Below are 18,054 nucleotides of genomic sequence, written 5' to 3'. Positions count from 1 at the left end.
GGGAATAAAAACCTTTGAGTCTTCCAACCTTCTGCTGTCCACAAAGTACTCAACAGCTGCCCAGGCCAAACACAGTCAGTTCCATATTCATTCATTTCTTCCTGGGCCAGCCCTGGGTCTGTCTGGCCCAAGATGCCTCACTGCCCTTCTCTCCTGCTCTGCAAGGTACAGGTGACCTCTGCAGGCTCCATCTCCCAGTTTCCAAAGTACGCCAGTGAGATTCAGCCAATAAGAGGCACTAGCAAGAGATGGGAGGATGGAAGGGAGAACTCAGGGTATTTCTCCCCTTTCTCCAACTTGGGCAGTGCCCACATCTCAAGGCCCAGGGGGGTTCCAACTTCTTGGTGACCGCAGCCCCTGGGCTCTGATGGCACTACCTCCTCCCTTTATCCTCCAGAGGGGTTGTGGGAGCAGCGTTCTGCTCCTGCTTATCCCTGGGTTGTCTCATCACCCACCCCACTTCAGCTTCTCAGCAACTCTACCACTGGGATGACCAATCTCTGAATTACATTCTTCCCTCTCAACTCCACATGGTTTGTTTTCACAACTCTAGAGCCAAACCCCTCACCTGGGGGCCAAATGCAAGCTGCCCTTCTGCAAACCCTAAATTCTAAACACACTTCTCTCAGGAAGCTGAGGCTCGTCAAGAAAGACATGACTGATGTCTCGTCCCGCAGAGAAGGCAAGGCGTAGATAGGCCCAGTTCTCCCAGTACCACTGCAGGCTGGCGAGGAAAGGAGACATAAAACAAGGAGTTTCATAACATGTGGCCAAGTAAAGGCAGATACCTGAGACATCCAGTCAACGATGGCTTTCAGAGAGGAGGAGACTAGGAAGCTGGTGTGGAAGAACAGGAACTGTGAAAGCAAACTGAGAGCCGCTGAGGAAGAAGTGGAGGCACCATCCTGAGAAGACTCCAAAGAGCCCCGCAAAAGGAGGGGATGCTGCAAAGGAGGGGATGCTGCAAAGGAGAGGATGCTGCAAAGGAGGGGATGCTGCAAAGGAGGGGATGCTGCAAAGGAGGGGATGCTGCAAAGGGGGGATGCTGTAAAGGAGGGGATGCTGCAAAGGAGGGGATGCTGCAAAGGGGGGATGCTGCAAAGGAGGGGATGCTGCAAAGGAGGGGATGCTGCGTCGGCTTCTTCTCAGACAGCAACCTGATCTCAGGTTTGTGGGGGAAGAAAACAGAAAAGGGAAGAAATGGGCAAGAAGCAAATCTATAATCATTGAATTGAGAAGGAAAAGGAAGAACTGTGCTGAATGCACCCTGAGAGCTTTCCTAAGTCACATCATTTATCCCCAAAACTGGAGAGCTAAGATACTATGATCGCTTTTTAGAGAAGAGGGCAAGATGGCTTAGAGGTTAGCTAAATTGCCCCAGGTTCACACAGCAAGGAAGGGGCAAACAGATTTTTGTTTTTTTTCTTTTTTATTTATTTATTTATTTTTATTTTCTTTTTATTATTATACTTTAAGTTCTAGGGTACATGTGCACAACGTGCAGGTTTGTTACATATGTATACATGTGCCATGTTGGTGTGCTGCACCCGTTAACTCGTCATTTACATTAGGTATATCTCCTAATGCTATCCCTCCCTCCTCCCCCCACCCCACGACAGGCCCCGGTGTGTGGTGTTCCCTACCCTGTGTTCAAGTGTTCTCTCATTGTTCAATTCCCACCTATGAGTGAGAACATGCGGTGTTTGGTTTTCTGTCCTTGCGATAGGGCAAACAGATTTTTAAACACAGGTCCTCTAGGTTTTAGGACTATCAAATAAAACACAGGAGGCCCAGTTAAATTCGAATTTCAGATCAACAACAAATAATTTTCTAGTATATATAGGTGCCATGCAACATGTGGGACATATGTATACTAAAAAATAATTCATTGTTTATTTCCAATTGAAATACAGTTGTGCACCCTGCATTTTTACTTGCTAACTGGTAATCCTACTTGGTTTCCAAGTGCTTCCGTTATTCCAAGTCAAGCCAAAGCACCCTGGGGTGGGAAAATCAGAAAGCAGTTAATGAATAAAATTGAAAGGAGGGAAAATTCACACAGCCTAATAGAGAATGCTAATCTGCAACACATAAAGTAAAGAAGCATAAAAACAAAAGCAATAGAACCTATAGAAGACTTTGAGAACTGGGGAAAGAATACACTGTACTTATGGAAAGCAGTAAAGCCTACCGGTTTTCATTTGTGGCCTAACAAGTGAATCCCGGTTCCCTTTACACATCACTGTCAGGCAGCAATCACCCAGAGCTACAAGGCTCTGGGCCAAGTAAGAACCAACCACGGAAGGGATGACTGTCATTAGCACTAATCTTCCTTACCTGAAAAAGAGTTCAACAAGAAGGTGTTCAGACAAGTAGCGGAGAGGGAGGCAGAGAAACCAAAAGGCTCCAATAGTTTTGGCTAGAGCCCCCACAACTCTGATGGATAGACAACAGCAAAAGAGGGAAGGGCAGTCTTGAGCTTACTTTAACTTGTTTATTTACAATGCAAGCAGAGTTCCTCAATCAGATAAAATAGCCTCCTTGCCCTCTCTTACCATCCCCAAAGTCAATACAACCAAAATATTAATAGTAGTTTGGAGAAAAGCATGCTCCTCAATCTTCAAACAGTCCCCAGGCTAGAAAGCAACCCAGAGGCAACAAAGAAAAGAGGTCACTTGAGGAGTCCTTGGCAGAGAAAACTACTGCCTCCCACAGACCACCCTGGCCCATCACCAGGGGTTGTCCTTCCATCATTTGGCTACTGCAATCCTGCAAAGTCAGTCCATTTCAAAGATTCATGTTTTGGTTTCTGTTCTTTAAACCAGCAGCTAAGGAGAAGTGGCACTAGGGCGTTGCCCATCAAAGTCCACCTTCTAGAACCCGTACCCCCATGAAAGAGGGTCAAAAGTCTCTATCAGAGAGGCCAGTTTTGACAGTCTTCTGTCTGCCGATAGTACTAAAGTCAGAAAACGTGTACTTTTTCAAAAAACACAATGGAAAGAGCTCTGTAACCGACCTATAGGGAAAAAACCCAGATCTTTTAGGAAGTGTGTTTACCTCCTGCAGTCCTGTTACTTTTACACAGCCACACAGACTGGTATAATCCTGGCTCACCAAACCCTTGGAAACCCGCTCAGTTCCCAGGCATCCCCAAGCACCAGAGAAACATGTGTCGTTAGAAGCCAGGTTGCGAGGCTCCCCAACCTGCGGTGCACGGGGAGCTTGGTGCTGCCTCAACCACCCCCGCTCAGCTTTCAAGAGGTTATTTTTCTATCATAATCTTATAGGATTATCTAGAGCAGGACTGATTTTGAAATGTATTTTGAAGGACAATAGAAGGGGGTGGGGAAGTACTAATAATAGTTAATATCATTTTCTATAGGAATAACTCACACATTACCCCAAAACTTTCCTCTGTGTATCAATCTCATTTGATCTTCATTAACTGTGGGATGGGAGCAAGATTTGTGTTAACTCTACAGTCTCTCATCAGGTAAGTAACCAAGGCTCAAAGGCCCTAAATGCAATACAACTTAGCTAGTAGGGTAGCCAAAACCTAATTAATAAGCACTTAAGTCCTGTAGGGCCTGAATATCCTCTGCTGTGTCACACTCCTTTCACGTCATCCCGCTGCCCAGCACCAATACTGAGGGAAGGGGGTGGGGCCGCCCAGGAAGCTGACTCTAAAACTGAAAATAATTTCACAGATACTTATGCAGACCATTGCACAGCAATAAAAAATAACTACCACTATATGCACTGCATGGATACTGTTTAATATTAGTGAAGGAACTAGGATAATCAAAGAATCCAGACACACAAAATACATTCTGTATCATTCCATTTATATGAAGTTCAAACACTAGCAAAACAAATCTATTAAATATATTGAGATAAATCAGAACAGGGTTACTTTTTGTGGGGGGGATACTGACTGGAACAGAGCACATGACAGTTTCAGGGGTGTTGACAATTGCATGTATCCTAAGCAGGGTGGTGGTTACACCAGTGATTTCATTTTTAAATTCACTGAGCAGCCGGGTATGGTGGCTTATGCCTATAATCCCAGCACTTTGGGAAGCTAAGGTGGGAGTATCGCTTGAGCCTGGGAGCTGGAGATCAGCCTGGGCAACGATGTGAAACCATGTCTCTACAAAAAAAATTCAAGAAACAAATAGCTGGGCATGGTGGTGCACACCTGTGGTCTCAGCAATTCAGGAGGCTGAGGTGGGAAGATCGCTTTAAGCCCAGGAGGCAGAGCCTGCAGTGGGCCAAGATCACCCCACTGCACTCCAGCCCGGGTGAAAGAGTGAGACTTTGTCTCAAACAAACAAATACACACATACATACATACATACATACATACATACACACATATATACATACAATGAGCACTGTTTGATAAATTTGTGCATTCAAAGTCTGTATACTTTAAAGTAAGTTATGGTTCTCCACCGAAGGCTTTACAAAGAAAAGTGAGCAGTTCCCAAAATCTATTCCACAAACTTTATTGAACAGCTGTGTTAAGGTTATGGAAAACACAAATGACCCTTCAAATGGTAGGGTCTTTACATGGCAGTCACCATGCAAGGTACCGTCCAACTGCTGTGTTCAATCCCCTGCTCTGCTGCTTACTGCGATCGTCAAGGGGTTGCTGGGACTCCCTGTGCCTCATGTCTTTCATCTGTGACACTGAGATCACGAAGGGTTGTCCTGAGGAGTCAATGAGTCCCTAACGGTAAAGGGTTGAGAACTGTACCCAGAAACACCACAAGACTGCAATATGTGGCAACTGTTACCATGGAATAAGACAAGTCATCCTACTAACGATAAATAACAAGATACCTGCCTTCAAATATTTCATTAAAAAGACACAAATAAATGTCTGCACTAAGTAGCCAGAGTGGATTTCCAAGAGGCAGAAATGCTCTTACTGTTCCCCCGCCCTTCTGTAGTGAGCTCCTGAAGGGAATCCAGGCACACAGCCCAGAGTTGCCCAGCTGGGCACTGCTCTCCTCCCATCCTCATTTTTCTCGGCATTCAGGTTCTGCCTGGGTGTGGGAGGAGTGCCTTGTCCAACCATTACTCAGCCCCTACTTCTTTCAAATTAACTTCAATTTATCCTTTAGATCGTGACTAAGAAATCTCCTCATTCCAGAGCCTGCGCTCTCTAACTCTGCCTCCACTCCTGGATTGAATCAGGGGCCCACCAATGCCACCAGCACAAAATCATCCCAGTTGTTATATACAGGCACACTGCCTGGCATACAGCAGACACTCATGTTTGTCAAAAAAAAGTAAAAAAACCCACTTGTACTGTGCTAGTCAGACTATTTTTAAGTAGAGATTGTAACATAAATGCAAAGGAAGAAACTGATTCCAGACTGGGATGGGGAGGGGCGGGGGGGAATCCATAAGGCTATGCCATGTGAAGAGGTGGTAATATCCTGGGGTAGCTGAACAGGGTGCAGGAGTGGAGTAGACCAAGGCCCAACTGGAGGGCAACTGAGCCAGGAAGGGGAGCACAGACTGTCCCCCATGCGATGAAGGAACCCTTCTCTAGTGTTATTTCTTTTCCAAGACGGAGTTTGCTACCCTGGCAACACTCCCTTAGGCCCAGCATCCTGGGAATTTGCTGTGGCAAAGGAGCAGCCCTGACTATCCTAACTAAACAGAACTGTATAGGAACTTCTAATAGGAAAATGCCCATGAGATGAAGATAAAACTGTCCCTGGGCTGTGCATGGTATCTTATGCCTGTAATCCCAGCACTTTGGGAGGCCAAGGTGAAAGGACGGCTTGAGCCCAGGAGTTCAAGACTAGCCTGGGCAACATAGTAAGAGCCTCTATAAAAAAAATAATAATAGTGACCCAGGAGTGGTGGCACACATCTGCAGTCCCAGCTACTCTGGAAGCTGAGGTGGGAGGATCACCTGAGCTCAAGAGGTCGAGGCTGTAGTGAACAATGATGGCACCACTGCATTGCAGCCTGTGTGACAGAGTGAGACCCTGTCTCAAAGAAAACCGACCAAACAAAAAGGCCTGTCCCTAAATTAATTTATATGCCATCTTCCCACAGACTGTAGAAGCTCTGAGGTCAGACCTGGCTCAAATCCCAGTCCCATCTGATAGTCATGGGACCTCAGGCAAGTGATACAAGCTTTCTGGGCCTAAATTTGTAGGCTTATGGCTATGGATAAACAGTAGTACTGATCGTATAGGACTGTGGTGAGGATTAAATGACAGGATATATGCAAACCCCTTCCAACAGTGCCTAACCCATAGTAAGCACTGGATCATCCACTGTTATCACAGCAACACAAAAAGATGTGGAAGTGGGACAATGGTGGTGAATAAAAATTCTGTAAGCTTTCTTTTTCCTTCAAACCTTTTAAAACTCTGGTTTACCTTGCCCCAGAAGAGGTCTGGCTTTAGTCCTTGACGTTCTGGAGGCAATTTCTAACCCTTTGGAAGGTCATGCCTGATAAGAGTGTCTTTGTTTACCTGAGGGCGTTGGATCACACTGGAAAGCCTAACAGTGTGATTCAGCCTGAGCGCTTTAGGCCATGTGGTATCAGCACAGCCTACTCAGGGCCTGGAAACTGAGATCTGCCCTGTGGATAGTCGACCATGTCTACGTGATGAGCCCCAGTAAAAATTCTGCAGCCCAAGGCTTGGCCGAACTTCTCTGGTTGGCAATACTCCATGTGTACTGTCACACGTTGTTGCCAGGAAAGTAATGTTGTGCACACTCCACGGGGAGAGGATAACTAGAAGCTCCACAATGAAAAACGTTCCTGGACTCTGCCCTATATGCTTTTTCCCTTGACTGATTTTAACCTGCATCCTTTCCCTGTAATAAACTGTACCTGTGAGTATAAAAGTAAGTAATTTAAAAAATAAAATTACAGTTTATTCCAAATGCTATCAAGGAAATTAAATGCATACATTTCATTAAAAATAAAAAATAAAAAGCAACCATGATCTGTGAAGTGTTGGGGGGAAGATATGGGGGAATGACCCTTCCCTCCTGGAGGACAAGCTCTTGCCATGGGTTATTCCCTCATCCAGCATCTCCACATCTGGGTGCTTACTGGCACCAAGCCCAGAGCTGGGCATAGGGCTAGGGCACTGCACATTTGCTGAGTGACAGAAAAGAACCATATATGGGACAGCTAACAGGCAGTACAAACTTAAGTTAAAATAAGACATCAACACTTAAGGTCCAAATTTATAACTTCAAGACCAGGACAGTAAAAAGCAGCTAGCAGCTTTTGTAGACCAGAGTAAGTCTTTCTTTAAAAAAAAAAAAAAAAAGAACAAAAACAAACAAACAAAAAAAATTAAGTCACTAGGAATAGAGGTTTACCAGGGAGAAAAAAAAAATGGGTGTTATTGTTTAATGGGTACAGAGTTTCCATTTGGGATGATGAAAAGTTCTGGAGATGGATAATGGTTATGGTTGCAAAACACTGTGAATGTACTTAAAGCCACTGAATTGTATACTTACAAATGGTTAAAATGGTGAATTATATGTTGTATATGTTTTTATCACAAAAAAAAATGCAAAAAAAGTCACTGGTACTCTTCTCTGGGTACCTAAGGTATTTCACAATATAAACTCCATGCATGCAAGGCTCAAAATGGCATAAAACAGTTAATATACTTTCCAAGGGACATAAACCCTTACCAGGTAGTGATTTGAACCTGAAGAAGTCTAACTCTACTTTATGGAGAATACACTTAAAAAAGTACTCTTTGGTTAATAAAAACAATAAAATCACCTAGTCAATTTTTTCCTCAAAGATTAGTAGGGCTACTAAATGAAGTGAAGACACGATGTTTTGACTCAACAGATGTCTTTGTTTAGATAAACTCTGGTCTAGTGAAGAACTCCACCCCACAAAAAACATCTCTCAGTAGAATAAAAGTTATCACTTGAGTTGGTATATTAAGATAATTTTTTTTTTTTTTTTTTGAGATGGAGTTTCACTCCTGTTGCCCAGGCTGGAGTAAAATGGTGCAATCTCGGCTCACCGCAACCTCCACCTCCCAGGTTCAAGCGATTCTCCTGCCTCAGCCTCCCGAGTAGCTGGGATTACAGGCATGAACCACCATGCCCAGCTAATTTTTTGTATTTTTAGTAGAGAAGGGGTTTCTCCATGTTGGTCAGGCTGGTCTCAAACTCCCAACCTCAGGTGATCCACCCGCCTCGGCCTCCCCAAAGTGCTGGGATTACAGGAGTGAGCCATCACACCTGGCCTATTAGGAAAATTTTTAAAAAGTCAAGCTTGCATACAAGTAATTTCATGAGTTGAAAAGTTATCTATATGAAACTCCAGGTATAATTATTTTTCTCTCAAATCTGTCCCTTTTAGCCTCTCTAATTCAATCTCAACAAGCAGACAGCACAAAAGACTCAAACTGTTCACTTATAGATGCAACAGGTGAAGTGTTTAACACAGATAACTAGATTTCTAAGAATTTTCTTTAGGTCACCCATAATCCCTGCTGCTTTCATTCTTTTACTCTCGTCCTTCCTCCTATGGAAAACTTTCTGAATGATGACCTATGCCTGGCTGAACATCCCAACTCTGCTCTGCAGTACCAAGTGGCCTCATTTGATCCTCAGTGCCCTGAGATGCCCTGGTGGGTATTACCCAGATCACTTTGGACACACACCTGGCACCGCAAGGCTGGATTGATCTGGAACAGATGCATGGAAGATTAGCCCATCAATCAGCACTGCTTTTGTAAAAAACTAGAATTCAAAATTTCCTATAAAATAGTACCTCTAATTTTACTGCAAGAAGTCTTTGCTTTCAGACAGTTTCGGATTAAAAACCTGAGAAATTCCGCCCATCCACCATTATTCCATGAAAGAAACAGGAATAGAGGGAAAAAAACCACCTAGATAATTTCCACGTACTGACAGATGCAGATTATGAAATTGAAATATCAATGACATTTCTTTTCAATCATCATCACATAAAAACAAAAATTAAAAACAAACCAAAAGCCTCCCAGTGCCACCTCAGCATAAATTGAGCAACAGCTCTCCCCATCTCTGCCTTACATAATAAACTACAAGCTAATTAAACTGTGAATGAATGTGATAACTTGTTACCCTTAAAGATATTCACAGAGATAGATGAACTTCATTTTGGAAGCTGGAAGGTAAAATTCCCCTCCCTGGGAACCCCTACAGGAGTCGGCCTAAGCTTCCCTTCCTGCGTCCATGTGTGTGTTGGTCCCTTCTGCACTGCACAATCCCCAAGGCTGGAGAGAAAGGCTGTTTCCCTCTGCTCTGTATTCCCTACAGCACCAGGCCAGGGCCAGGCTGAATGAAAGTCAAGTGCAATCCTCGCTATGCTACCGGGAGAGCCCTAACATTCCTTTTGGATATTTGTATCCAGCACACAGTATTATAAGCACTTGACAGCTGAATCCTGCTTCTTTGAGGCTATATTTATTTTATTTATTACATGCCATTTTGTACCTTACTGAAGAAACAAAGGTGGGGGCAGAGAGGGGAGACCAGAAAAATCTCCCAGCAAAAAACAAATGAGTATTGTAATGAACTATAATCATTAAATTGCACTCCATATGTCTGATCTAGGAACCAATAAGTAAAGGGGAGGGTTAATTCTAAATGACCATCAATCATATTGTTAACCCTTTTTTTAAAGAATACTTATCCCTAAAGAGAGAACCTACACAAAGTGACCTTTGCAATTTACTGGTATCAGGGTTGGAATAAACTTCACAGCTGTGCATTTCACAGCCATAAAAGATAAGAAAATTTGACAGCCTTGGAGAAGTAGGAAGAATCTGCAAGTTAACACCACCCCAAGATCCTCACAATTAAAAATACTTTCCAGAGGATTAGTTCCTCTGTCAAGAAAATTGCAACCATCACCAAGCAGGAACATATTGAACCTGTGAACATTTACTCTGCCAACTTTGACAATTCAATATACCTGAAAACAACCACAATGTGATTGAAAACAAAAAGCAACACCTACCCACTAAGGAAAAAAAGTATGCAGAGAGGACAGAAAAGATTACCATTATTCCTTACTCAGCCTGACTGCAGTTCAGTAGTTTGGATTAACATTTTGAAGTGTAAACACAATTATTTCGGCAAGGCATGATTTAAGGAAAACACACACACACAAATACACTGTGGTGACACTTGTGTCTCTGCAAGACACAGCAGACATAAGAATTCAACAATCCCCCTACCCTGTTTTCAGATGCTTCCCCCATCACTGCTACAGGTCACCAGTATTTATTTGCATTACTGCATCCCCCTGCAATGGGCCAGAGTTGTTTCCCAGTGATGCATTTCAACATTAAAGAGCCATAGGAAACACCTGGAATGATCTGCCACCATCACCAAAACCAAGGCAGCAAATCTGAACACTTCCAATGGGGCTACTTTTTCCGCCAAGCCTTGCTCAGAAACACTTAGAAAGGAGAACCTGAAAATACTTTGTCCCCTTTCAGATATAATGTTATCAGGAACACCCAGGTGTATGCTGCAAGGTAGCCCACATCACCCAAAGCTAGAAGGCAAGGGCACACTGACTGCAATGGTCCCCCAAAGTATACAATGCATCCATTCACATATCTGGTCTGTTTCATCAACTATGGTAAAGAAAGTGTTTGCTGTTGTGGCAGGGGAGTGGCTCTATGAAGACAAGGTCCCAGAGAGAGTGTTGGCACCTTCATCACAGAAAGAAACAAGTACATACATACCCGTGCCTCTGGAGCCAGCTCAACAAATTTCTGGGTGTTTCTCGCATGCCAAGCACTCAGGAATGTGATGAACAAGGCAAATTCTGCCCCCAAAGAAATTTACACACGAACTGGGAAAGATATCGATAGTCGAGTGTCAGTGACGGGGGGGGGGGGGGGGGGGTGTCTATGGAACCACGGAAGTAGGTGCATACCCTGGTAGCTGGTAGCAGGTGCATACCCCGGTGTGTGGCTGACAAAGAGGAAGTATCAGGGCATACCAGGAAGGGGTTCAGGTGGAGAAGGCAGTACAGTCTCTTTCAACTGACAAGGTAGAAAAGAGGGGAGGAATACAGAAGAACATTTAAGGGGACGAGCGGCACCATTGAGGAGCCAGAGGAAATCTACTGAAGTTCTGGGTGCTAGTAGTAAAGGAGTGATGTGAGAGCTTAGAGAATGCACACTGGGCTAAACGCATGTAAGAGGTGTGGCTGTGAAGCAAGCAGGGCATTCCAATCATGCAGAGCCTGGTAAACCACTAGAAGGTTCACCTGGATCCAAGGACAATGGGGAGTCATTCAATATGTTTAAGCAAGCAATGGCTACCTTCAATTTTTGCTGTAGACCAGCCTCTCTGGTCCTGAACAAGAGTCACCACAAACCAGATACTGTGAATTCTCTAATGATTCCCCATCTCTAGCAAATAGGAAGCACTGTAAAAGACTGTCATGACCTTTAAAATTTCAGCTTTTGGCTGGGCGTGGTAGCTCACACCTGTAATCCTAGCACTTTGGGAGGCAGAGGTGGGTGGATCACTTTAGGCCAGGAGTTCCGAGACCAGCCTGGACAACATGGTAAACACCACCTCCACTAAAAATACAAAACTAGGTGGGCATGGTGGCGCATGCCTGTAGTCCCAGCTAGTAGGGAGGCTGAGGCATGAGAATCACTTGAACCTGGGGGGCAGAGGTTGCAGTGAACTGAGATCACACCACTGCACTCCAGTCTGGGTAATAAAGCTGTCACAAAAAAAAAAAAAAAAAAAGGTTTTTTAAAATTAAGTACAAATAGAGTATATGAAACACATAGAAGATACTTACAAATGTGAAAAACTCGTAAATGCTGAAGAAATAGGAGAATGGCCTCTTTAAGAAGACTTGTGTACAGTTAGACCTAACTGTGAGGTCATATTTTCCTCAAAGTTGTGTCTAAAGTTGTGTGTTTCCATAAGAATCTAAGAAATACTTTTCTAAACGGGGAAAAAAGACATCACACTCTCATCGTCACATTTATAAAGGCAATATCGATTTGTAGCTTCAGAGTCTGACAAAAGTCTTAAAAATTGAAAATAACATATTAGACTTCCAGAGTAAATAATCCAAAATATACAACATCAACTATATGGCAGATTTTATTGGTTAATGAAACCATTACACTGTTGATGTTTAAAATAGCCAGGTTTTCTAATCATGCCAGACCAACATATTTTTCTATTATAACTTCAAAACACCTTGTACTTCTGTATTTCCCTTAACTTCTACAATAAAGGATTAATTTTACAGTCAGAGAGACACTTAAATACCAGTGATTTATTATAGGCCTTGATTTCCAAACCAAACACATACCAAAGGTCTGAAACTGCCTGGAAGAGGTACACACCCTAGAGAACCACCTGAGGCCCTGCTTATACACGGAGAATGCCAGCAACTAGTTGAGAACTTTGAAGCCATCCAATTACTGCCCACAATTGCATTTCCTCACGCTCCCTAAGATCACCACCCCTAAGACCACCACCCTGCAATAACCCTCACTACACTGAATCATACAATCCACAATCACATTCTCACTCATAAGACAAACCAACAGATCTGGCCTAACATACAAAAGCTACTCAAAAAGGTGACTATGCATTTGTTTATTTCCCCTACTCCAAAAAAAAAGAAATTATGATCTGTAATCAGTAGCCTGATTCCCCTGCTGACTTAATGGGGAAAATTGAATAATCACTCAAAATATTCTATTCCACTTTTAAGCCCCAAATAAAATGGCCTAGGGCAGGCTATAACTCACAGGTGCACTGGGCGCTTGTGGACACGACTGAAAGACTGCTTACTGTTGATTCTCTCCCACAGATGATGTTTACTGCTATTATACAGATACTGAGAACACAGGCCCATGAAACTAGTCGTTCATTAAATGGGTAGTTTGACCAGAATAGCCGCTTACATACCAGAAGAGACCATTGGTTAAGAGCTTCTATTAGCCTTTGGACTTGGCTTTAAAAAGCGCATAACAGAGATATTACTATACACGTATTGGAATGGTCAAAATCTAGAACACTGACAACAGCAAATGTTGGTGAGCAACAGTAACTCTTTTTTTTTTTTTTTTTCTGAGACGAAGTCTGGCTCTGTCGCCCAGGCTGGAGTGCAGTGGTGCGACATTGGCTCACTGCAACCTCCACCTCCTGGGTTCACGCCATTCTCCTGCCTCAGCCTCCAAAGAGGCTGGGATTACAGGCATGCAACACCACCCCCAGCTAATTTTTCTGTATTTTTTTCAGTAGAGATGGGGTTTCACCATGTTGGCCAGGCTGGTCTCGAACTCTTGACCTGAGGTGATCCGCCTGCCTTGGCCTCCCCCAAAGTGCTGGGATTACAGGCATGAGCCACTGCGCCCGGCCCCGCCAAAGCAACTCTTATTCATTGTTGGTGGGAATGAAAAACGATGCAGTCACTTTGGAAGACAGTTTAGCAATTTCTTATAAAATTAAACATACTCTTACCATATAATTCAGCAATCATGCTCTTTGGAATTTACCCAAATGAACTGATATCTTTCCAGACAAAACCCTTCATATGAATATTTCCAGCAGCTTTATTCATAATTGCCAAAAGGTGGAAACAGCCAAGATGCCCTTCAGGAGGTGAACAGATAAATTATGATACATCCAAACAATGAAATACTATTTAACTCTGAACAGAAAACAAGACATAGGAGTTGGGGAACATGGAAGAAACTTAAATGCATTTACTAAGTGAAAAGTCTGCATACTGTATGATTCCAACTATATGACATTCTGGGAAAGGCAAAACTAAGGAGAGAGTAAAAAAATCAGTGGTTGCCAGGAGTTTGCAGGGAGGGAAAGATGAACAGAGCGTGGAAGACTTCCAGGGCAGAAAAACTCTGCGTAATACTATAATGGTGGACACATGTCATTATACATTTGTCTAAACTCATAGAATATACAAGACCAAGTAAACTCTAGACTTTGGGTGATAATGATGTATCAACGTAGGTTCACTGACTATAACAAATGGACCACTATGATGAACGATGTTGATGGTGGAGGAGGCTGTGCCTGTGTGAAGGCAGGGGTTACGTGGGAAATCTCTGTACTTTATGTTCAGTGTTACGTGAAGATAAAAGTGCTCTAAAAAAATAAAGTCTATTAAAAAACAAAACAAGTCGGGGGAAAAAAAAAGCCCGTCTCTTCCCTAGGGTGTGGCAAAAAGGCAATGTGTCTTCCTGAACTTGCTCAAGGAAAAAGAAGGCCACAATCACCTTTAGTGCCCAAGGACATGAACGTTAATATCATAATTAGAACTAAAAAGAGCCAGGAAGGCAATTACCAGAATTATGGTACCATCTTCCCTTCAAATTAACTAAAATAGTGAAAAATCTAACAAGGCCTTCACTTAATTATCAGAAACTTCCTAGACTGCCACTAGCAAGGGTAATGCTTAAGTCAGCGATGTCAGGGATTGTACAGCTTAACCTTGACATAAACTACTTAAGTGTTGTTCAATGGACTCTCTACATTCACAGGCCCATTTCATGGAGTCACATAAATTTCTCCTCCCACATTACATACCTGAGAGGTCAAACGTACCACCACAGAATCTGGATCCTAGGTCAGTTAACAAAACCTGCAAAATCTTGAAGGAATTTCTTTTCTGCATTTATCATTCAGCTCCTTAGTAACAACTGCCAAGTATTCGGAAACCAGGCGAACCACAAGCACTTATTTTATGTGTCTCCCTGAATATATTAGTCAGAGATTAAAGAAGAACTGAGAGGCTTCTGGTACTTGTGCAGTGTCATCTAAAACAATTTTAACTTTACTCATTAACACCACACGACATTTCACAAAGTATATTCGGTTGGATGTCAGTGTTAGTTAAGGGTAAGTGCTAAGAAAGAAAGCCACCACCTTATACGCTCTTCTAGCCAAGTACTCAGAAGGCCTCTGATCTTAAACACCGGGAATGAACACATTTGTTCCTGCAAAGCCAACATGTTTAAGCACAATTTACAAACCTAGTTATAATACGGTCTAAGTGTCAAACAGATAACCCTTTCATAGTCTCTGCATCCCTCATTCCTCCCTCCCAAACAAAACCAGCCTGAATTGCCCACTGCATGCAAAAGGCTATTTTGCTTCATGCAAGTCTTACTACTTTCCATGGCTCACAATCTCCAAGAGACTAACCCTCTCATTTACTAACTCAAACCTTAAACTGCCTCCAACAACTTCCCTCTCTTCTTAACCCCCACTCAGCAAAGACATCTCTGTCAGCCAAGAAAGCTGCATAGGAGGCTTGGAAGTGGCTGCCTCTGCAAATTCCCCGCCCCCCCCCCCCTTCCTACCAAAAGGGCACTTCAAGAACTTTACCATCTCACATGAAAGTTGCTCCAATTCCATTCTCCAAAATTGGATTTGAGCATGAAAAGTTTCTTTTTACAATCAACTGCTATTTAGGCTACTGATCACACTTAACTTGCAACTTGCTTTCTACACAAATTAAGAATGCCATCTAGTTCTCATGTATGAGCCAGCACTGGGGGTGTACACACGCGTGCGCACACATACACACAGGCTCCTCCACCGAAGGCTATTTCCTGGCACAAGGGGCATCCTAAACTTGCTCCATTTCCAAGGTGTGACCCTCTATCCCCAAATTCATCCCTTTTTCTTCATTTCAAAGTTCAGCCTAATCCGCTATTTTGCAGCAGCTATGGCCATTTATCCCCCTTGATTTCTTGACATCTTATTCTCTGCTTCTGGCTGGGGAACTTTTGATTTGAATACAGTTGTCTGCGTGGGGATCCTGCATGTTAATGATGTGGTGAGCTGGGAGGCATGATAGGTGAGAGTACACAGTGTACTTTTTCTAGTTACGTTTCGCCTCATCACTGCTATAGGGGCCTTTCTAAACGCCTGCCACACCAGGAGAGAGACCTACAGACCCCAAGCTTACCCTTTTCTGGGCAGCCTCCAGGGGACAGGTAGAAACAGAAGAGATGGCCTGTTCTCCAGTATCTAGACTCAGAAGCAAGATACTTCTAACCACTCCACGAATGAAGCAAACACACGTACCTCTGGCTCAGCCAGGGAGTCACAGTCACTACCCTTCCCCTGGTTTCGGCCCCAGCCCTGTCCAGACGTGGATGCTGCACTCTCCTCGCTGTAAACCGTCCACCCTCCCAACCCAAAGCAAAGAGCTTCCAACAGAGGTGGGAGCATTAGCGCCGTACCCGCCCTTCCCTCTCGATCCCGGCCAGAAAACTCCACTTCCCGGATTCCCGGCCACTCTCTCCCGCCCCCTCCCCGGGCGATCCAGCTAGCGCAGTCCAGATGCCAGCTTAGTGCCCAGTCCAGCTGCGAACCCCCACACTCCGAGCCAGGCCCCAGTAAGAGATCCCAGCTTCCTCCCTCTTCCAGGACTGGGGTTCCCCAGATTCTGGACGCACCCCTCAAACATGCTAGGGCTGAAAAAAGTCCTACCCCGCCCCCCAGCCACGCCGCCAGCCTCCAGCCCAGCCCCGGAGGGGCCTCCTCTCCAGAGGCCAAAAGGGACCATGAATGGTTGCCACAGCAGCCTTCCCCCGCACCGCGCAAGGGTCCTCAGCCCCCCGAGGAGGACAGACCCGCGTGGCCCCGAAGGGATACCTCCCTCTCCTCCCGGAGGCCAGCAGGTCCCCGCAGGGAGTGTGCTCTCAGAGGGTCCCCGGGAATCTGGGGAAGACTGGGGGGTGGCTGGATTCCGGTGCAGCCCCTCCCGGGGCGGGCGGAGGTCGGCGCTGCGGCGCGTCCCCGGGGGGCACTCACGATGGTCACGCTGGCTTTGCGCAGGTCGCGGTTCTCCTCCTGCAGTGCCTTGCACTTCAGTTTGTAGGTCTCCAGCTCTATCTTCAGCACCTTGTTCTCTTGCTGCAGCGAGGCCAGGCGGTTGGTGAGCTCCTCCAGGCGGAACGGCGAGATGACAATGCCCCCCGACTTCCCACCGCCGCCGCCTCCCCCGCCGCCACCGCCGCCGCCCGAGGTCGACGAGCAGGACGACTGCATGGCGGCCGAGCTGCTGCTGTTGCCCCCCGCCCCGTCCGTGTCGCTCTCGCTGGCGCTGTCCGCCATGGCCGCGGCGGGCTGGGGAAAGGAGGAGGAGCAGCAGGGAGGCGGCGGCGACGAAGGCCGGGCTGCGAATGAGTGGGCGCCGGGCGAGCACAGGGGAGCGCCGAGCTGAGCGCCTGGCACCAGGGCGCAGACTCGGAGCGGCGGCGAGAGAAAGAGAGGGCGCTTCCCGCTGCCAAGGGACCTCCTCTGCCAGAGAACAGAGACCCCGCCCGGGCTTGGGCAGTATTGCACTGGGGCTCGCTCCAGCCGGGCTGGGCGCGCTCCCTAGGCCGCCCAGCAAAGCTGGCTGAAAGCTCCGGGACCCGCCCGCCGCCGTCTGGTGACCACGGGCGGGCTGGGAACGCGCAGGCACTGCGGGTGCGGGAAAGCCAAGGACTGCCCCCGCACCACCAGCTCGCCAGCCACACGTGTTCCAAGGGAGGGCCTCCGAGCCCCCTGATCTAAGCCCACGGCCGCCCAGCCTCTTCCGGGCTCGCGCCCGCCCCGAGAAAAAGGAAACCTGATGCCCCACCAGCCTCGCAGGTGCCGGGGACACGTGGAAAGGTCAGCCGGGCTCCGGCACCCATCCTCTACCGTGTTGTGGCCCCATCTTCCGCCGACTGTGTGTGCGCGTGTCTCCCTCTATCTGTTTCACACATACACGCAGTTTTATATTCTCAAAAGCAAGGTGTTTTTGACTAGGAAGGCTTGGATAAACCTAAGAGAACAAAGTTCCTCTACAAGAGGCCGAGGAGGATGAAACAACAGCAGCCACAGGTTAACCTTGTTAAGAAAGAATTTGCAGGAGAGACACACATCTCCTTTAATAACCTCATAAACCACACTGCGCTCAATTGTTTAAACAAGGTGCAACTGTTTTTTTTTTTTTGTCTTTGCATTTTGCAAACATTTCCAGCACAT

The 18,054-nt window shown here is 45.6% G+C and overlaps 1 protein-coding gene across 1 annotated transcript in view; it reads right to left on the bottom strand.

Moving 5' to 3' along the window:
- CCDC6 (coiled-coil domain containing 6) overlaps positions 1–17,772 on the bottom strand; it is a 118,350-nt gene extending 100,578 nt beyond the window's left edge. Inside the window, exon 1 of the mRNA XM_019035333.4 lies at positions 16,852–17,772. Within this exon, the coding sequence (XP_018890878.1) occupies positions 16,852–17,154 (303 nt within the window). The 5' untranslated portion in view covers positions 17,155–17,772. The remainder of the gene's footprint in view (positions 1–16,851) is intronic.
- Between the last annotated feature and the right edge of the window lie 282 nt (positions 17,773–18,054).

Source organism: Gorilla gorilla, chromosome 8 (assembly GCF_029281585.2).
Source record: "Gorilla gorilla gorilla isolate KB3781 chromosome 8, NHGRI_mGorGor1-v2.1_pri, whole genome shotgun sequence".
Lineage (NCBI taxonomy): Eukaryota > Metazoa > Chordata > Mammalia > Primates > Hominidae > Gorilla > Gorilla gorilla.
The sequence above is the reverse complement of the archived record's forward strand: the minus strand, read 5'-3'. Positions and strand labels throughout refer to the sequence as shown.